This window comes from Falco biarmicus, chromosome 3 (assembly GCF_023638135.1).
Source record: "Falco biarmicus isolate bFalBia1 chromosome 3, bFalBia1.pri, whole genome shotgun sequence".
NCBI classification, from domain to species: Eukaryota; Metazoa; Chordata; class Aves; order Falconiformes; family Falconidae; genus Falco; species Falco biarmicus.
Window position 1 is genome coordinate 112210620 of NC_079290.1, and position 21085 is coordinate 112231704.

Here is a 21085-nt window from a genome sequence, read left to right on the forward strand (position 1 = left end):
AAAATAAGCTGATGTTATTCCTTTCTTACTTGGTTTTCACAAAAATCTGTTATCTCTTTTTTTCTGAGCTCCACTTTGTATTTTGTCACCATAGTCTTCAAATACTGCATGAAGAAATGAAACTTAGTACACAATAACTTACATTTTCCTAGAGGGAAGAAAAAAAAAAAAAGACTACATTACTTTGTGGATAAAGCAATTGAACCCACAATATTTCATACCAATCTCAATAGTAAATTCATTGTCAGGAGTGAGTGCATAAGATTGTATTGGGGCAAAAAGAATTGCAAAACAGTCAAAATACTTCTATGGTATAATCAATTGTCTTAAAAAAAAAAAAAAAGTTATATTTCTGGCAAGGACCAAACTCTCTTCCCCAGTAACTTTTCACCAATATATCTTGGTGGGGATGGGAAAGAGTACAGAAAAGAGTATCTTAAAATGTGTGTCAGTTTGGTTTACAGGCAGGGGGAAAGGATTAGGGGTTAAATTTTTGGAAGCATCCTTCAAACCTAAATTGCAAAGCTCTGTAGTTGAGGTGTTTGTGCTTGCAGGTGTGTTCTGACACTATAAATTTGCTGACACGTAAACCTCTATTTCTATACTTGACTGTCTAAGGCTTTGAGCTCACAAAATTTTTGGTGCAGGTTGAGGGGGGGGGGAAATATGCTAACAAAAAAAACCCAAAACCACTCTCCCATATGCACACACACCCCAGCCCCAAAAACCCAAACCATTGAGCTGAGGCTTCCAAGAATTTAGCCCCAGATTTTGAGCATGTAGGAGCTATGCATGCTATTTGTTTGGTAAATGAGCTTGCAATTGGCCTGTGAAATGCCGTTTAGCCGGTGTTGCTTTGATACTTGAATAAACTACGTTGATCACTACCTGTTTCTTCCTTCCAGTTCCTGTTCCAGCAGCTAGGGATGTTGGTGTCCTTTGTGAGAAGTCATATTCGGCCCTATATGGATGAAATTGTCACCCTGATGAGAGTGAGTACAATCTTTAAGCTGGCATGTTACTGTCAGAAAAGGTGGATAGCATTTCTGTCGCTGTCAAGTATCAATTACTTCATAAAGTCATATGAAGTGCAGAGCTCCATGTATTTGAAGTAATAATTGTGTTTTGAAATAACATGTTATTTGAAACAGTGATATACATTATTACTAGTAACTGCAATAAAAGCAGCTCCCTAGGTTCTGCTAGTGCTTGAGTTCTTTTGAGCACTTGGATTTTGTGCACTTACTATTTTCAGAAACATAGTTTTAGCAAGAGGTGTTTGGAGTTCATAAATAGGTGGCATTTCACTTCATTTTCACTTACTGTTTGCAAACACTTAGAAGGATTAGAAAAATGAGTTGCCTGGAGGTTGTTTTTAACAGCTATAAATACACTGAAGCACAGACTGTTTTAAAAACAGACCAAAACTGCCAATTTCTATTAGCCTACAAGGGAAGTAGAGTTCTTCCCTGCAATCTTGAATTTAGCTAGAAACTAGACTCCTATAATTTGCTTCTCCTGTAATTAGTACAGCTCAGTTGAAGTGTTTTAATTTCCTCCCTTTTCCCCGGCCCCCTTTTTTTTTCTTCTGTAGGACTTCTGGGTCATGAACAACTCCATACAGAGCACAATTATTCTACTTATTGAGCAAATTGTGGTAGCTCTAGGAGGTGAATTCAAACTTTATCTGCCTCAGCTCATTCCTCACATGTTACGGGTCTTCATGCATGACAACAGTCAGAGTCGAATTGTCTCTGTCAAGGTGAGTGGGAAGCTGCAGCAGCTCTGTTGATTTGGGCACTGCTGAGGCAGGTGCGTGCCTGATGTGCCATGCACCAGCAGGACTTCTTGTTTGTGTGTTGCAAGCAAATGGGATAGGTGCAGTTCAGCAGTGGCTCGGTGTGAAATGGTGCAGATAGCACTTTGTTTAAAGTGCAGGGTTGAAGCAACTTTCCGCTGCATACTGACTTATTTAAAATGCATCTCTTTCATGAGTTTGAGTCACATTAGCTCATTTTTCCCTCCAGCTATTGAATGCGATCCAGCTCTTTGGAGCTAACCTGGATGACTACCTTCATTTGTTACTACCTCCCATTGTAAAGTTATTTGATGCTCCAGATGTCCCAGTGGTGGCTCGCAAGTAAGTGTTGGTGGCTTTGCAGTCTCATTTTTGCCTGTGGTATTCAAATTCTGCAATGGCTGCCCTAGCCATGTGTAGAATGAAATATCACTTAGTTCCTTCCATGGGTTTTCTCTGTGTTAAATCATTATGGAAGGTTATTTTTGGTTGGATTTCACAGCACTATTATGAGCTTTTATTGGGTATAGACTATTACTCTTTGGTTCTCACCTGTCAGTATTTTAGTCACTGTAACTTACAAGCTGTCCTGCACGTACTAGCTGCATTAACAGAGTTCTGGTGAACTGTTTTTCCTATTACTATAGATGCCTAGTAGGACTGAGCATGAATCACGTATTTTTACGCTTTGTTTCTCCTCTCTTATGCCATGAGAGATCAGTCCTCCCTTCTTTCTGCTCTGACTTTAGAGCTGCTCTAGAAACAGTGGACCGCTTGACAGAGTCCCTGGATTTCACTGATTATGCTTCACGTATTATTCATCCCATTGTGCGAACACTAGATCAGAGCCCTGAGCTACGAACAACTGCAATGGACACCCTCTCCTCTCTGGTGTTCCAGCTGGGAAAGAAGGTAATACTCTTCTTAGGCTTGAAAGCTCATAGAAGGAGGGACTGTCCCAAAGGTCAGGGCTTTAAAGTTGAATACTTGTAATGCACTCATTCTGGATTTTAGAGAAAAGAGACTTTTCTTCTCTCAGGAGTTGCTGAAATCAAACTTTCAGAATTGGTTTCTTTTAAGATCCATGAAACAAAGGTGGAATATACTGCTCTTGGTGACACTGAGTAACTAGCTTTTGATGCATTTCCCTGTACAGTACCAGATTTTTATCCCGATGGTGAACAAAGTTCTGGTGCGACACAGAATTAACCATCAACGTTACGATGTTCTTATCTGCAGAATTGTAAAGGTGAGTTGACAAATACATAGTTGTTTGTATAAGGGCATTTTGCGGATGTTCTCACGTTGAGACATTTAGTTGGAAACTCAGTTTTGTTACTCATAAAGTGAAGAATGGTTGTTGCTGTATTTGTGTGTTAAGTACAGCTTTTTAAGGGGACTTTGAGATTTCGTTGGGAAAATTATTGTCAACTGGTATCAAATATTTCTTATAGAAAAATCCCTGCAAATTCTAGGTAGGAACTTAGAGTTGTAGCCAGTGTCATTACTTTTTTCTCAGTAGTTCTTAAATGCAAATTTACCATATTTTTTCCATAGTTTCAGGACTTAAGGAGACCTTGTTATCTCAGTATTTTCTGTAGGATGTCCCACATCTCAAAAACTCAGTAGCTGGTTTGCAATTTGATTGATGTGGACAAGAAGCACACTGCTGTTCTTGGCTTGCTAGTGAGTCAAATAGGAAAGAGTGCTTGTTTTAAGATGTATTATTTTGGCTTTTAATACTAGGAGCTAAGATTTCTTAATAGTTAGTTACTTTGAATAGAAAAGTTCTGTTGTCTGGCTTATAATGTGTAATCACTGTAATGAAACATGGTTCATTGCTTCCCAAATTTGGCTGTGAGATTGGATGGTGCTCTGACTTGTCATCCATTTGGCTTGTAGAGAATTGCTTTTGTATGTGTGGGTGTGATCCTCACTGTAAGCTGTTTATCGCAGGGCTATACTCTTGCTGATGAAGAAGAGGATCCCCTGATTTATCAGCACCGAATGTTGAGAAGCAACCAGGGAGAAACTTTGGCCAGTGGTCCTGTGGAAACAGGTCCCATGAAGAAATTACATGTTAGTACCATCAACCTGCAGAAGGTAAGACTGCATCGCTGCACAACATGTATTTGCTCCTCCTACTGAACAAAGGAGGTGTTGTGTCACATCTAAGGCGTTTGTCCAGTGCATCTGAACTACATTTATTTATGTCTCTTTTCTGTTGCCAGTTCTGTACAAAACTGAGCTCAAAGTGTAGTGTCTGAGACTCTTTAAATTAGAAGGTGCTGAGCAACTTTAAAGACAAGAGCAGCTGAATTATCAGACTACAAATAGCCATGAAATAATCTTGACAATTTCTTGTTATCTAAAGTATGAACAAGGCTTCCTAGATCACAGGGAATCATCTGTTTAGCTTCTAGTGACATCTGTTTCAGACCCTCTGCCTTTTTTCATTAGCCACTTCTCTTTTATCTTAGTGCTATATTCTCTTCAAGCCAGTATAGAATGTAATAGCTAAGCGCCAGCTAGTTTGAACAGTAAATGGATGTAGCGCTCAGTTTAGTAGTGGGATGGATTGGCTTGAAATTGCTGGACTTAAAAATGTAATTCTGAATGCATTAAGTATTTTTAAGCTGATGTTTCAACAGTGGCTTCAGCTTTTAATGTATTTTTGTAAGGAAAGAATTATTAATGTTAAATACTTGGCATGTCATGACAGGAATACATTTAGGGAACATATCTTAGAAATGAGACTTTTCTGGTAAAGGTAATGGATTTCAGGGAATTGAGAATGGAATCTCAGTCATGTAATTTGGAGCTGTAAAGAAGTAATGCTGCCTGCTGATAGATTTCTTCTGCTTTTGGATAGTCCTTCATTTGGTAGGTCAATTATCTTGCTTTGTACTGCAGGCCTGGGGAGCAGCAAGGAGAGTTTCCAAAGATGACTGGTTGGAATGGTTAAGAAGACTGAGTCTGGAGCTGCTGAAAGATTCCTCCTCACCATCCTTGCGCTCATGCTGGGCCCTGGCTCAGGCATATAATCCCATGGCTCGGTAGAGTAATTCTGTGTTTTTCGCATCACTTGAAATTGCGGATGCAAGCCAGATATTATAAGGAAAAATAAAGATATTGAAAAGCTCTTGGGTTCTGTAAATATAGCTCCTGCTTTGGGACAAATCAAATAGCTGGCAACTTGATTTCGTTTCCACCCTTCTCAGTTGGCTGCTACTTGATGTGCACAAAATCTTTCAGTGGAATTCTGCATATTAGTCTAGAAATAACATAAGGCACATAAAAGCAAAGCTGGAAAAACAGCAGAATATGAAATAGTTTTGAGGAACTACTGTGAGTGAATAAAAATGTCTCTGTGTGGAATAAGCCGCAGTGCTTTATTTCATTTGCAACCAGTATGTTTGGAGAAACTTTGAGTCTCTGTAAGCAGTTGCCTGTTTATCTCTTCTTGATGGCATACACTTGTCATATTGGTGCATATGAGTCTGACTACTGCTGTTAGCAAAGTGGTCATTCCTGGTTTAATTTTGTCTTAATGTGAGTTTTAACATTTTTTTAAAGAGAAGGGCAAACAGCAGGATGAAAAGTCAGCAATTCCTAGGTAGACAGAGGTAATGTTAGTGCGTCCTGCGTGTATACTCCGTGCATCTTAAACCTATCCCACGGTATTTCTCCACAGCACTGTCATTGACAAGGGCTGTCACTGTATCTGTTTTTATCATCATTTCTCCTTCTCAAGCTTTGCCACTAATGTAAACTTTAGCTATCACAGTCCTCTAGTGAGCACAGAAAACACAAGTGTTGTGACATGTGTGTCCAGAGAAATGTACAATCATCTTTTTCACTACATTCACTTGTGATCTAAGACAGACTAGACCTGGTTCTTCATAGCAGAAGAGGAGAGCATCCTTGCTGATATGAAGAGTTTGTTCTCACCTAAAATACTTGCTAGTATGCGATAGTACAATATTTCTGCTGTTGTAGTGTATCATCCTATTAGATATTTTTAAAATGCAGGTTTCACCAAGTATTTGGTACAGAAGTTAGCTTTATAAAAACTAATCACTATTTATCGCAGGTAGACATATAAACGCATCTTGTTGCTCTCTGAGTAAGAAGGCAAGTCCACTGTCAAGTACACTTTTGCTCATGAGTAATGAATCCCCACATCTCAGTCTCTTTTGCTTTCCTCCTCAGAGATCTCTTCAACGCTGCTTTTGTTTCATGCTGGTCTGAACTGAATGAAGACCAGCAGGATGAGCTGATTCGAAGCATTGAATTGGCCCTGACTTCTCAAGACATCGCAGAAGTCACTCAGACACTGCTGAACTTGGCAGAATTCATGGAACACAGTGACAAGGTAGAGGCATTTATTAGGCAACTCTTCTAATGTCAACTAGCTGGCTGATATCTAGGCTATGGAAAAGGTGTGAAGAGTTCGTGCATACTTTCTTTTTTATACTCAACCTGCTTTTGATGTATGTGCTTCTACCCAGGGTCCACTGCCTTTGAGAGATGATAATGGCATTGTCCTTCTGGGGGAAAGAGCTGCAAAATGTCGAGCATATGCCAAGGCACTTCATTACAAGGAGCTGGAATTTCAAAAGGGCCCCACCCCAGCCATTCTAGAGTCTCTCATCAGGTAGGACCAGAACTGATGAGACTTACGCTCTTGCATCAGTATGCAATTTAGGATACCATTAGGATGAATCTAGACAATACTTAGGATTTTACTCTCTGTCACAAGTCGTTGTTGTAGGCTTGCTAACTGCCTTGTAGATGTACACTCCTAGCTCCTGAGTTCTGTCCTCCTATTATGTGGTTAAAAATCATGACAGAAGCCATGGGAAGCTGTGCAGGAAAAGGTAAAGTCTTCTGATTTCCACCTCTCATCCTTCAAGTTCAATATGGGATGTTGTGGAGTAGCTGTAAGTTAAACGAGACAAGATTTCTACACTTGCATATAAATAAGCTAGAAAAGCTGAAGTTCTTTAATTAAAATTGCTCATCATAATCTGCTTACGTGGCTTAGATAGGTCTCTTCTTCATTTACCAAATAGAAGATATTATAACAAGAGTGTATTGTTTCCTGAGCTTTGTCAATAAGAAAGATGTTAGCCTGAAATACCTGCACAGGATTTGGTACTGAACTACATGTTTTAAAATGTGAATTTCAAGTTTCATATCACAGAAATGTTAACTCTTACCATTTGAGGTGGACAAATTGATTTTGGTTGAGCAAAAACTTAGCTTTGCAGTGAATTTTCAGCCCTCCTACTTCCTTGGGGTTCTGCTTTTCTGTTTTTTTCCCCTCTTTTACTCTTGCCTCCTTTGTCCTCTCTTGTTTTTCTGAGGAAAATACAGAATTCAGTATATTCCCTTGCCTGGCCTCAATCACTTGTGCAGCTGTTTCTTTGTGTATCAAAAAGCAAGTTAAAGGAGCAAAGACTTGAAATAAAGCAGGATTAAAAATGAAAGACAATTTATTAGCAATTAAAAAGTTTAGAAACCTTTACAAATCCATTTTATGGACCACAGTTAGAATGGTTCCAACTATAGTTCCACACAGTTGAAATTTGCAGTATGAATAGTCAAACATATGTAAGGCAATTCCCAAGACACCTTTCTCTTCCATTTCACACAAGACTGAACAATTTAAATTAGATTCAAACTCTCTTTAAGTTGAATAAAAATAGATATATTAACGATAACTGCCTTTTCCAACATATTCAAACAATGGTATGGCTACAGGAAGAGTCTCTCTTTTTTTAACTGTTATTTTTAACACTGTGTTATGTAAGGGAGAAACATACTAATTTTTGACATAACATCTCTAGGTAACTTGTAATTGGGGTAGTTTTCAGAACAGATTTTAATATTCCTCATTGCGGTATGCTAGCGAACATTCCCTTATGTCTGAATAACTTTGGCACTTATGGATTCTCTGGTGTGTACTAGTGTTTTGCTCATGGATACAGTGGGTTTAAGTGTTGGAGTTGAGTTTTTTTGGCCGGGTCTGGATTTTTTTCTCACTCGCTGTTCTCTCTTGGTCCTAGTGACATATAGCACACTCATGTTCTAACCTGAACATAATTTGCTGGCAGCCCAGAAAGCTGCTTTCTAGTTTATCAACCTCTAGGTAATCTATGGATAGGAATAAACGTCACAGAGCATATGGCACAAATCCTTCCTCCAGGGTTACTATATGCTGGGTGCAGCCCTCTGTGGGGACTTACTTGAGACAGTAGCAGGAGATGGCAGTAAAAGTTCAGAAAAGAACCTGAATACTAACTAATCTAAAACTTTTGAGCTTTGTCTTTTTCCTCTGTGGGAATGTAAGCCACTTACTATACACTAAGGAAAGGTGCATCAGAGACACTTCTGATCCATTCCTCTGGCTTGAAATGAATGTGTCATTTTTGTGATTTAAGTCCCTCTTGGACAAGCAATGCTTGCTCTGGACACTGAAGGAAAGACAACAAGGAGGCTTTCTTTTTAGTCCCTGCTTGGCTGGTTAGTTCTAAGGTGACACACTAGTCACAGTGATAGTGAAAACACACCAATGAGTTTTCTGAAGGTGCTGTAAGTGCATTGTGTTCTAACCTGTTCTAACACAGTATTTTTCCCTTTGGAAAGAGCTTGAAGATGAGGAAATAAGTCTGAGCCCTGGTAACCCTAGTGGCTGTGGCTGGTGCTTAATGCACCTGTGTGTTTGTGTGTGTACGTAGCCGGTATGTAGCTGTTGCACATATTAGATGAAATGAACAATTATTTGGCTGATTTTGAGCTGTTTGTTGCCCACCTTCTGTGCAGTGGCATCGTGTAGCTGTACAATCAAATACTGTTTCCCTCTACGGTTTGAAATCCTGTGGCCGGATCTTCATCTCAACTCTCTTCAGTGAGTAGGTCGATCCGTGCCACCCGTACCAGGTGATGCCATCCATGTTCTTTGTGTGTTCTCCTTTGCGGTAGTAAACTCCGTTCAGATTGGAATCTGTGCAGCAGTTGTACCAATATCCACCTTTTCAGGAAACAAATTAATAGATTTCTGGTGAGCCATTTACTAGATGCAGGTATATTTTTTAGTAATAATAAGAACTATTGCTCATTCTGGAGGAGAGTGACCAGAATGCAGCATTTAATCCCTGGAGCCTATGGCTCTAATAGTTGGGATTGCAAGTAAATTTGAAAATTAACATAGATACTAAATACATAAAGGCTTTACGGTTCCGTAGTCAAATTAGTCCAGTAGCTTTTTGTTTAGTTACTCACTTCTCTTAGAATATTTCCTTAACGTCTCTTGATTCTGAGACTTAGCATAGGAAACATATTTGGGTTCTTAGCTTGGGCATCTTAAGGTATGTAAAAGGTTTCTGGATTCTGCAAGTGAGCTGCACTATTTTATTGAGACTGATATCAGCAATTTTATTTGTATGTTGTGTGAGGGCACAATGAGGTCATTAAAAATAAAGGGCAAGATGCAGTGAAGACAATTATCTTTGTGACAGAGTTCATATAGAGATAATATATTGAACGAAGAGAGTAGCCTCACTAGAGGCTCTTAATAGAGTAGGAATAAAGATTAGAATTCAGGTTGAATCTTGAGGTGTATGTGGGATAATAATACAGGAGAATAATTAGAAGTCCCTAATAGTAGAACCTGAAACCTCATAAAAATACAAGAAAAAATAAAAAGCATATAGATATACAGGAATAGGTTCCTGCATCACTGAATTGCATCAGCATCTGAAATTAGTCTGGCAGATTGGCAGATATGCGTAATGGGCTAGATAATAATATGTGTAGGTGAGAACATACACTAAATAATTGGGAGGGTACTGATGTCTATAACATGCAGTCCGGCTCTGTGTAAGTCAGCTTTAACTGCCAGATTTCCCACCAAATGGATAAGTGTATATTCCAGAATTGGTCACCTCTCCCTTGATTTGCTATCCAGATGGTATTTGCTAGTTACTTGGAGAGAGGGAGTCTTGGGCTCTCTACAGATTACCCAGGCAGCTGTTTTGCGACAGGATGTGTGTTTTACCTTTACGAAACTGGGCACAGTCATCCACGCACTTGTCGTTGTCCTTGTCCTTCGTGCTGAAGGCTGTGTTGTTGTGATACCTTAGAGAATCACGCCCTGTGTTGCCAGTGTAGTTCCCGACAAAAAGACGATAGCTATTTATTTCGTTGCTCAGGGTGAATTGCTTGTATTGTGCATAGCGTATGTTCCCTTCCCAGTCCTGCCACAGAATGATAAAGAAATGGGTCATATTAGAATAGTTATGAAAAGACTCCGCCATCTATGGTTATATACAGTGCATGTTATGTATCTCTTTTCAGTCTTAGATTTTTCACAAGGTTTATTCTGTCTCAGACTGAAGAAACTTATCTGTTAAGGCAAAGAAACTTTCCAGAGTGAAGCATCATGTTTCCAAATCTTATCTGCACTTGTATTGAAGAATACATATGGAAACCTGGTGTGCAGCTCTTGCATTCAACACCCATGTCTCAATGTGCTGCCTCAAGTAACTTTTTATTCCTCTGTGAAACAGTGACTTCTAGACGTAAAGCCTTTCAACTCACTTTTTCTGTTACACACACACACACATCCCTCAAAGCTATTGTACCAGTTATGAACTAGTCTAAATCAAACCCAAACCTTTAATAGACTGTGGAAATTGTTTTGGGGTAGTACAATCTTTTTTACACAGGCTGGAAGGAAGTGCTGCAAAAGGAAAAGACTCAGAGTCTTTAAAACTTTATCAGGCATCTCTATGAATCTTTAAACCTGAGGTGGTCGGCGGTTTGATCTCTGTCTGCAGTGGGTTCCACAGGATTCTCTAGAGCCCCATGTGTATAGACGGAAGATCGTCCTACTGAATTTGCACAGTGGAGAACATAATTCTCTCTTGTCCTTGAATGTATCACTAGTTCTGGCCTACCTCCTTCTGTAATTAAAGTGTACAAATTCTTTGGGTCTCCTATAGAGGTAGAAGATGGTATCTGCTACTGGAGAACCACTTTGTACAAAAAAACCTTTTGCTGCTGAAATTGAGAGCTTATTAATTACCTCCAACTCAACTCTCAGAACAGTGGGGCGTCTTGAAAGTCGGTAGATGTTTTCATTTCCCAGCCAAAAATCTCCCCGAATATTGCCAAATCCTTCCCTGTATTGTTTCCAGTCCCTATTGAAAGATGTCAATCCAACTTTACGTCTTTGGATGATAGTCCAGCCACCTCCATCTGTCTCCATGTCACAGAACACCTAGAACAGGAAAAAAGGCAGTGTTTACTAGTTAGTGGGCTTGGGAAGGTTCAGTTCCCTTAGCACAAGACATTGTTCCAGATTTCACAACTTGAAGAAATTCCTATTTTATTTAAAAGTCATGGGAAAAAAAATTATTAAATGAACCCTTTTTCTGGTTTTCCTCTTTAAAGGTACACTCTTTCCTTCCTTGAATTTTGCCTACATAAAGATGCTGATTCAAAGTGCAGAGTATCATAATACAGTATGTGCCTTTTATATCTCTGCGGTAGATAAGTATTGCTTGATCATATTTGAAAAGACATGTAATACACAGTGTGTAGTTGAATCCTTACCTCCAGATCTGGACTGCCCAAAAATTCATCAGGAGGTAGCTTGTAAACGCCAGAGATTCTGTAGTTCCTCTGGTAAAGTGATGAGCAGTCATAGACAGCATCTACTTGAATCAGAACCAGAAAGTAAGAATCTGAACAGCAAGAGCAACTCCTGTAAGTGTGGTTTCTGTAAAGCTTAGTTTGTAGTACAAGGAGTAATTAAGTGAAGATGACGTCCCATAAGTCTAATATTTTCCTGAAATAGTTTAATTTTGATCAGTGCATGCATTGGAAGATGATGTTGTAGCACTGGGACTTTGTGATGTTCTCTGGTTTTCTTCTGCGTTTTTTGGGGTTTTTTTAACCTCTTCTGTCCAAAGAGACATCTCTGCTTTATCTTCACATAGCTACTGTGTGTGTCTGCTGGAAGGTAAAAAGGTGTATGTTTGCTGCCCCCCTGCCAAATAATAAAGGTTTATCTAATAGGGTGGCTGGGTCTGCTGCCTGTTCTGATTGTGTGCTTGAACAGGTTAGCCAACTTTGTGGATGAGGCATATTTGCTTGACACTTCTTGCACTAGAGCCTGTGACAGCGGTAGTGACTTTTAGCTGCAGTCAATCTGTCAGTTGCTGCAAGCCTCCTTTCCTCCCGGTGCAGGAGGTGGTAAAATTCATAGCTGTTCTTCTGAAGATAAACTAGCTGAAGTAAGGCTTTATCCCTACTGACAATCTTAAATTTAGTACAGACTAAATGTCTCTTACCTGGTGAGGTGAGATGCATCTGTTTTAAATTATCTTCTAACCCAGTTTCCTCTGCACATTACTGTATTTTTTTCTAAACCTTTACTACAGCTCCAAAGAGATTTGTTATGGTATAATTTTTGTTAAAGATCTAACAGTGGCACGTCAAAACCAGTCAAGTGGGACTTTTTCTAAGAAGAATTTAGTAAACAGATTTAGAAGTTTTTCCTTCGCATTTAAAAAAGAAAAAAAAAAATCCAAGTGAAGTCTTTTGGCAAACCCAGTCATCTCAGACAACAGCAGTTTCTTTTTAAGGAAGTTTTAAGCTGTTGCAGTGAATTTTGATTTAAGGGAAGTCAACAAAAAGGACACTTGCTTTTAGACGTGACTTTACAGGTAGCTAACCTACAAAATGCACCTGCATTCCATGTTTAGTACGGGCCTGTGCAATCACTGTGTGCAGTGAAATTTTCCCTCAGGGAAGAGATTTTCAACAATTTAACTGTGTTCTGGCTAGGCTTATATCACAGTTTTCATCTTGCATCATCTACAGCCCTGAATTTTTGAGTATTGCCATGCAAATAATGGATCAGTCTTACTTTGGTTCAGAGATAGTCATAAAGATACGATTATAAATCTCCAGTAATGCTTGGAGAGCTCTTCTAATTGTTTTACCAACTTCTAGTCCTCTGTCAGCACTGTGAACTCAGAGGATGTTACTGCCAGAGCCACTCCCTGACAAAGCCAGCTCCCTTTCTTTTTGGATTGATACTATAGCGCTCAGAAAATAAAATATTAGACAGGGTTCCGTGCTGTACAAATAAAATACCTGTTCAGTTTTTCTGCTCCCTCATAACAGACATACAGATGTTAAAATACAGCTGGACGTTTGGACTTTTGGCAGATGAATTCAAACTAGTTCTCTCAGGATCACCTGCAGAAGTATTCAGTATGCATACTTGCTAATCACGTTAGTGAGACATGCTAGCATTAAGAACTAGTCATTAGTTCATTCTGTGCATAAAGAGGTCTATCTGGGAGCTCAGCGACTCCCTTCTTACCAGCTGAAGTTTGTGTGACCGTCTGAGCTGCCTGGAGTTGCATGATATCTATCTGGTTGTTCATTTCGGAGTATTTGCTTTCAGCATCAATGAGGCGGGACTCCATCTGCTTGGTGCTCCCTTCCAGCTCCATCACCTGCATAACCACATTCACCCAGTCACCTTCCTGCTTCTTGCTCAGCTCCTGCAGCATTCTGCTCAGGTTGGCTACTTGCAGCTTGAGCTCTTTCATCTCATCGCAGCAGCCTGTCATCTTGGACTGTGCATTCCCATTGATTGTTCTCCTTTTAGGAGGCTTCTGCAGCAGTGCTGGATAGATTGCCACAGACACAGTGACAATGCAGAGCCATGCCAGCTGAGCAGTGGATCTTGCTGGCATTTTTGCTTACAGCAGCAGAAAACTTCCAGCTGACTGCGGGTAGCCTGAATGCAGCTGGGGTAGGTATGAAACTTTCTGCAAGTGCTACAGCAGACTGGTACCTAGCTTTCTTCCAATGAAGTGAGTCTTTGAAGGTGGAGCCTGAAGAAGTAGCTTTTTTTTCAGACCCCTCCTGTCAGAATCGGGAAGTCTTCACTATGGAAGTCTGCCTCAAAGCATCTTATATACTATTTTTCTGTTTACCTCCACCCCCTTGAAGCTATGAAGAGTTTTCTGGCCCCTCCCAGTTCATCTGTCCATATCAGGTGTTCACAGGGTGAAGTTGGAACAGGTTTCAGCCAGGAAATGTTGGGGAGAGCAGGAGAGACTTCACACAGTTCTGTCTTGAAGGGGTGTGGGAGAGGGCTAGGAAACGAGGAGAGTTTCCAGCAATTATTGCCTATTGGATTGTAGCCCTCTCGGTGACTAGTTCTGGCACTTCAGTAACGTAGGAGTATTAGAGGTCCAGAATGTGAAAAGGCTGTCCAAACAGAATGACTTTGTTAAAGTTCGAGGAAGGTAACTGCCTTGTAGGTAGCCCTAGTTGCAATGAGTCCAACTAATATAATCCCCAGAAGTTGTAGGGGGTAACTCTATGCTTGCAGTATTTACTAATTGAGATGATATTTTAGCAAATTAGTTCAGCATCTGATCCTCCTCTCTCTGGACACTGGTGCATCTGCACTATTTGTTTTGTAGAACTCAGTGCTGTTCTCTTTAGAGATGGGTTATCCGAGGGTGGGATGGAAAGAAGTCTGCAAAATATGTAAGTCAAACTGCATGTCTTCTGTTTACTCGCAGTGGACAAGCAAAAGGACGTTAAAAAGTACAGAAAGGCAGTCTACTTAAAATTGACAAGAGATGGCTTTTTAACAGGCAATGTGATCTAACTCCAACATTATGGCAGCCAGTTTATTAACAGGATTTTAAGAAAGGAAAATGTATGGGTAATTAAAATGTCCACAGTTACATAAAGTGTAGATTTAAGAGTAAACCTTAAATCTGTAGACATTCAGAGTATAGGTCAAATATCAGCTGGCTGAGATAACAACTTCCAATCTCTTCTTTTTATATCTTTTAACAGCTGAAAAGTTGATTATACCTGTTTGATCCCAAAGTAGAACTGCTTCAGCAGTGGTGCAGCCTTTTGGAAAAGGTCTGCAACTTTTGTTCTAGATCCTTACAGATAAGTTGTTTCTTGATTTGTGTTGTCCAGCGTGTGGGTTCTTGCATCTTTCTGCAAAGTTTCTGATCGTAGTAACTGGCAGAGATAAGATGCAAATAAAGGAGTAAATGGCTCCTGTATCTGCACCTGGCGTAAATGCCATAGGAGTTTATTGGTGTCCAGAAAAACAAAAGAAAGCTAATCTTGCTCCTTTTACAAAGAAAATTGGGACAAACCCAACCGAGACATGCTATCCCATCTAGACTTCTTTTGCTGATCCAAAGTGGCTGCGGGATTTCTGCTTAATTAGAAAACATTAGGAAAGCCTTGCTGATCTGATACCCACTTTCAGAGAAATAAGAAGCACAATTTCCTGTTGGTGCAATTTCTCTTCCTCCTTAGCTTTGTTACACTTGTTGCTAGATGTTTGTTTCTGCCTCTGATTTGCACTACAGCTGGCTAGTAGTTTTTCTGCAGAATAGTAACGAGACCCCACAAGGTGCAAAGATTTAGGAAGAGAAAAATCATCAAAGCCCGGAAAGGGTGGAATATGAATACAGATGTTTCATAAACCTGAATTTTGTTAGAGGAGAAAGAGGAGGTCAAAATTGGACGTCTCCAGGCAGTGTGAGTGTCTTGAGTTTCATTGTGGGTGCCTGTGTGCTGTACTTCAGGCAGAAACCACTGTAGTGTGTAGTATCAGCTGGTGAGGCTACTGTGTGATAGTGGTGACCTGGGATATTGCCAGAGATATGAAAGTACAATTTGATTAAAGTACTGAGGATACCTCCACAGCAGACCATAGGCTTCAGTCACATTTTTGTTGTGGACATTCCAGAAACCTTCCATAGCAAAATTACTTTTTATACTTCAGACCAGAAAGTGCCACTGCACATGGATGAAAGCCTGACCTTTTTGTTCTGCCTCTAATCCTGTCTGAGCCCTCTTCCAGCTGGAGCTTCTGTCATTCCCAGGGGCAAATTCTTCTCAGGCTTCCTGTGATGAGAAACGTGTTTTCATCAAAGTTGGAACAAAGAATAGGACAGGCCAGACTCTGGCTTCTCCACCCCAAAAAGCCACCCTGCTAACACCCCTATCTTGTTACATAGGGATTAGATACATTCTGCTGCTGCTCTTGCTCACAGTAACTCTTACCTGTTTTGTACAGTCTGAATTTCACCCACACTCCCATCATGAAGGGCAGATGTAGAAGAGACGAACCACTTGTAGGCCTGTGCATTCCCCTTTTATACAAGTTTTGGAAGGATCCAAGATTTAACCGAACTTTGTCGTGCACAGATGTTGCAAAACAGTGCAGAAAGGCCTCCAAATGCCCTCTCTAAACTGGAGTATTTCACTCAAAATGAGACAGCCAGGGTTTTATTTTGGGTCCAGCCTCTGATTTGTGTATGCTAATGCAGGCTATCTTTCTTTTGCATACTTGGATTTACCCTTTTTAAAACAGAGGTAATACTTCCTTGTTCTCTCACTTTGCTCTGTGTAAGGGGGTGACAACAGACGTATTATGCAGGAATGGAAAAGAGCACAAATCTTCCCATCTGTCATTACTTCTGAGGGAGCATTAAGAGAGATTTGGGCAGACAGATCTCTCTTGGCAGAGACCGTAACCTTAATGGAATTTGACTTCTTTATGAGTATTTGAAAGATGAATCTTTCCCTGTTACATGAAGAACTGAGGGCAGTCACTTAGGCAGCAATAGCTACTAATGATAGTCATTGCCAGATTAGATCAGCTGTAGGAACTGACAGTTTGTAGAAAACTTTCCACTGCTGCGTACTGCTGTACTTAAAACTTGAATTCAGGATCCTGTTATATTTTGGAAAGAAGCATAGTTTTGGGCATAGCTAGGAAGAAACTAGTTCTGTGATTACTGAGTGGGTAGTCCTATTTTTCCCTTTCCCCCAATACCAATAGAGAAATAGAGTATCATTTGGTCCAAAATCCACCGCCCTAGTTTTCCTCTGTTGTATTTTGAATGTGGAAATATTTTGCCACACGATAGCTAAAAAGGAGATGCTGAAGTCAAGAACAGGAGGCAAATCCTTTTCGACTTTGTCAATGATGTAAGTTTGAAGTGGTTGGAAGAACTGAGTCTAAATGTGATTGTAGTTAATGTGTACCCTATACTTATAATGTTGCTTGATGTTACCAAATTCAAGTATATTAGTATTATTTGATTAGAACCAAGTCTCTCTTGTCCCTGGAGGGCTGGATTAAATTGGAGATGGTTTTAAATGACTGCCTTCTCTGCGAAGCTGTTTTGGCAGGTATATGTGAAGCTGAGACAAGAAGGAAAGCTCAGTGCCCTCTGGCTATTTATTTGGTAGCCAGTCATTGCAAAACCCTTAATATGCATCCGGCAAATGCTTAGAATCTAGCATTCCTGGTGCTTGCTGAGATGGCAAAGCCTCTCAACTCTCTGCTGGCAGATTGCCGGAGTCCACACTTACTTTGTCAAAGCTCTGTGAAATACTGCTTTCCCCTCCAAGGAAGTATGAAACTGTTCACCTCTGGCTTTGGAGATGCTCATAAATGTTCTAACGGTCACTCTGCTATAGCTTTACAGTAATGATTAAATCTCTAGTAAAGTTAAATAAAATTGTTACCTACTGCAAATAGTTATACATCTCTGAAGTTATATAGAAACAAGTGGAAGTAAGAGGGCCTGATGAGAAACAAAATGCTAATACTTCCTACAATCATTTGTGATTTCTTTTTTATTTAATGTATCCTTTTCTGGTGTAACAAATATGCAAAGGCTGTGGTTCAGTGTTTCACCTTTTTCTGCTAAATATCTTCCTTGGCAATTTCTTTTCTTCTCTGCCTTCACTGAATCTTGTTAATAAAGGATAGGTGGTACAAGATCTTTTGCAGCCTGAGCAGCAGGGCTAGCCAAGAATTTTTTGGTAACATTTTCACTGCTTTTCCTTTCAAAGCTCATGAATGTTTTTATTTGATTTGCAAGCATTTATATCAAGATTGGGAATCTGGCCAATTTTAATGCCTGTGAGCAATGTGTGCCCTTGCTGAAAAGCTGAAGGGGCTGCTACTCTGGCCTGTAAGCAGTCAATCTTCACAACTGTTTATTGAAAACAGCTCTTTCCTGGTATTGGTTTCTCAAACATACTTGTTCCCAGCATGGGAATAATTTTTAGTGACATGATGGAAATGCATTTTTTTAGAGTTGTTTTGGGGGCAATTGATTGTTTTCTGAGGTTTGTTGAATCAAGGACTCAGGGATGCCTGAACACAAACTGTAGAATTGGGGAAGCTGGCCAACAAAGCCAGTTCCTTTTGCTAGAGGATTATCTGTTCCCCAGAGTATCTACAAAGTAGCAGTGCCTTCCACTTCTAATTCCAGGAGCAAGCTCTCAGCACTTCCTCAGAAGGAAAAACAAGCTTGACTTAGGTTGGTAAATTCTGTCACGTAGAGGAGTCTTTTAAACAAACTTGGGGAGATCTAAAAAAAAAAAAGTTTGTCTTCTTGTCTAGACTTTGCACACAAGCTGCTTTATTGCAAAAATAAGGTTTCTCTACCAAGTTTTGAGATGCTTTCTGGCAATAGGAAATGTGTGTGTTAGCTCACAGATAGGCTTGGGACCTCCTGAAAAGACTGTTAAAACCAAGTTCTTCACTGTTATGGGAAGATAGGGATGGGTATAATCTCTTACTTTTTAGTTTTTGAAAATTTAATATATTTTGAGTGACAGACAATATTGTTAGAGACCCTCAAAGATAATGGAAGACTGGAGAGCTCCCAGGGCTGTATAAAAGAGAGTATCACTAGTGAACATTAGACGTTTATGCCTGGGGGTTGTGGAGGAGACAAGTCCATCATCTGAGTACTCTTTCTTCTGAAGACAGTAAAGTTGTTTTTCATTCCCAGTTCATGTCTGGTTCCTGTTTAAATAGCCTTTAAAATATACAAGCAATAGGAGTATATTTCCCTTAAATAACGTTCTTTTTTTGTGATTCTAGCTGAGTGTGCTACATTTTAGTGCTTTACACATCTAAGACTTACTTTTTTATTCGATATCTTAATAATCAGAAAGTAGGTTTGTAACCTTTCACCACTAATAATACTCAAAGATTTAAGATACTTTTTTTGTCAGAGATTTTTATATCAGGGAGTTTGCCAAGGGTAATAACTTTTTCCAATTACTATGTCATTCCATCCGTACAAAACTTTTTTTCATCAGAAGGCTTGTCACATTTTAATATCCCACTCATCATGGTCAAGTACTAAAAATAGGTTAGGGTTGGACAGGAACACTAAATATTATCCTGACTACAGTTCAGATATTGATTAATAAACGAGGGGGGGAAAAACTGTCAATCATCTTGGATTTAATGGTCTTCTCACAAAGCTTTCTGTGCCAGTCTCATGTCCTTCCTAGCCGCCCCTAGCTGCTGAAGATTGTGCACTTGGAGTATGAGAATTAATGCTTTTGTTGTTGTGACATCAATTTTAATTCTACTGTGCTGCATTATATAATTATGCAGTGAGTCCAGGCAGACCAAACCCATACAAAGCTTCAGTGATGGAAATCAGTTTTGCAACTGATTAATCCTGATTTTGAAGGAAAGTATGAAGATCTTCTGTTGCTTTATTGTTTCTTCTAACGACTTCCCTTATTGCGTAAGAAGAGAAATCAAATGGTGGGTATCTAAACAGTGAAATTAATGCATTATTTCTAAATATGTCAAAATCTTGTTGATATGACTTAGACAATCTTTTTATTTCTCTGGACTCCCATTTTAATACTGGAAGATTCTGCCAGCCCATACCAGCAGCACAGCTGAATACTTAGGCCTTTCCTGATAGATGACATATGTAACCTATAACCTACCAAACCTATACCTGAAAACTTCCAAGAAAGGAGATACGGTAGTCTACTTGAAGGCTTGGCAGCATGCCTTAAAAGAAAAGTAGGTGGTAGTGGTGGCTTTTTTCTAGATTCTAAACAAAAGTGAACAGATGAATGTGTTCTACCCTCAGTAGATACGGAGAACAATTGATCTTCTCCTTAATAGTAAACTTCATATTATCCTGAATTAGGAGCAACTGCAAGGATGTCTCCCAGTAAACAGAGACTTAAGTTACTTTCTGCTGAGTTAGCCAGCAGCGTTGTTTCTATCTTGAGAGATGTTTTCCCATCTTCTCCTTTAATCCTGAAAGATTCTGTAGTTACCTTTTTCCAGATATAAGGAGAAATCTATCCCCCTGATCCTAATCCGGTAAATTGCCCTGATTTCCAGCAGCAACACTGTGAGTAGAACCCCCTGGCAACTCTGCCTGGCTGGAATATTAGCTCTTTGGGGCCTCTTCTGTGTGCCTGGACGCTTTTCTGTAGTGTTTTTCATTCTGTCCAGTCTCCAGCATGATAACTAGAGGACAGCTCTGTAGTGCTTTGAGTGTTAAAAAAATATAAGAAGATTCTGCCTGAGTGCAGACCTCATCAGATCTGCAAGGGAAAGAGGTAATATCCTAATAGTAGGAAGGTGAAAGGGTAGGGAAGCACAGAATGCCATGATTTCTAAATGTGTATTTTGGATGTATTAACAGGACTGCATGTGGAAATGCTTTTCCAAGAGAAGTACAATCTGCCGGCCCACTCAGAGAATTTGTATGCAGAGAACAGTGGGTCTGTTGAAAACACATTCCAGTCAGCTGTGGTAGTAGCGATTTTTGGGAACTGTCAATATACTTCCAGCAGTCAAGAGTACACTGAATCCGGCAAATAAGAAAAAGCAGAAATCCAAGGTCTTTCAAAAAAAACAAACAAAAAACCTCCAAAACACAAGATCAGAACAATCAACAACTTAACACACAACTGTGTTTCCTTTAGCCTGTAAAACGGAATAGCAAAATGATGCAGTGATTACCAAGATTTTATTACTCTGAAGAAACAGTCAGTGAATGTTCAACCATATTAAACCCCACTTTGTGTGAGTCTTGCTTTGGAGGGATTTTTGTACTCTTCTGGGCAGTTGTACTTCTCTGTGTTTAGGCACATTTCTGCCAAAGCAGTGAATGTTGCTGCTTCTTTCCCCCCCATTTTTTATATACACCATTTTAATGTGGTGCGTCAAAACATGAAATAACTGACAGATTTCCCAGTCAGTGGCTTATCTTAGTCCACAAAATTACCTATCTTTACTCACTGTGTGGGCTAGATCATTTGTTACAAGAGAGTAATTTGTGATTAATAATGACAATACAGTATTATATCTACTGCTGTGTATTCTTTTAAATCGAAGTCTTTCTCCTTTTCCTTCCT

General features: G+C 39.7%; 2 protein-coding genes across 8 annotated transcripts in view; one reads left to right on the forward strand and one right to left on the reverse strand.

Moving 5' to 3' along the window:
- MTOR (mechanistic target of rapamycin kinase) overlaps positions 1 to 21085 on the forward strand; it is a 66878-nt gene that overhangs the window by 13651 nt on the left and 32142 nt on the right. For all 6 annotated transcript variants that reach the window (XM_056330786.1, XM_056330787.1, XM_056330785.1 and 3 more), the window contains 9 exons: positions 906 to 992; positions 1595 to 1762; positions 2028 to 2140; positions 2548 to 2710; positions 2955 to 3047; positions 3755 to 3901; positions 4712 to 4854; positions 6011 to 6173; positions 6310 to 6455. In XM_056330786.1, the coding sequence (XP_056186761.1) occupies positions 906 to 992; positions 1595 to 1762; positions 2028 to 2140; positions 2548 to 2710; positions 2955 to 3047; positions 3755 to 3901; positions 4712 to 4854; positions 6011 to 6173; positions 6310 to 6455 (1223 nt within the window). The remainder of the gene's footprint in view (positions 1 to 905; positions 993 to 1594; positions 1763 to 2027; positions 2141 to 2547; positions 2711 to 2954; positions 3048 to 3754; positions 3902 to 4711; positions 4855 to 6010; positions 6174 to 6309; positions 6456 to 21085) is intronic.
- Positions 6468 to 13862, reverse strand: ANGPTL7 (angiopoietin like 7). 2 transcript variants are annotated; one of them, XM_056330792.1, is made up of 5 exons: positions 13200 to 13862; positions 11420 to 11523; positions 10890 to 11084; positions 9861 to 10059; positions 6468 to 8834 (listed from the first exon to the last, which is right to left on the reverse strand). In XM_056330792.1, exons 1-5 carry the CDS (start codon positions 13576 to 13578, stop codon positions 8665 to 8667), a joined length of 1047 nt encoding a protein of 348 aa, XP_056186767.1. In that variant the 5' UTR covers positions 13579 to 13862; the 3' UTR covers positions 6468 to 8664. The 2 variants fall into 2 exon arrangements, with proteins under 2 accessions (XP_056186767.1, XP_056186768.1); XM_056330793.1 differs by having other exon boundaries at positions 11420 to 11520; positions 13200 to 13860.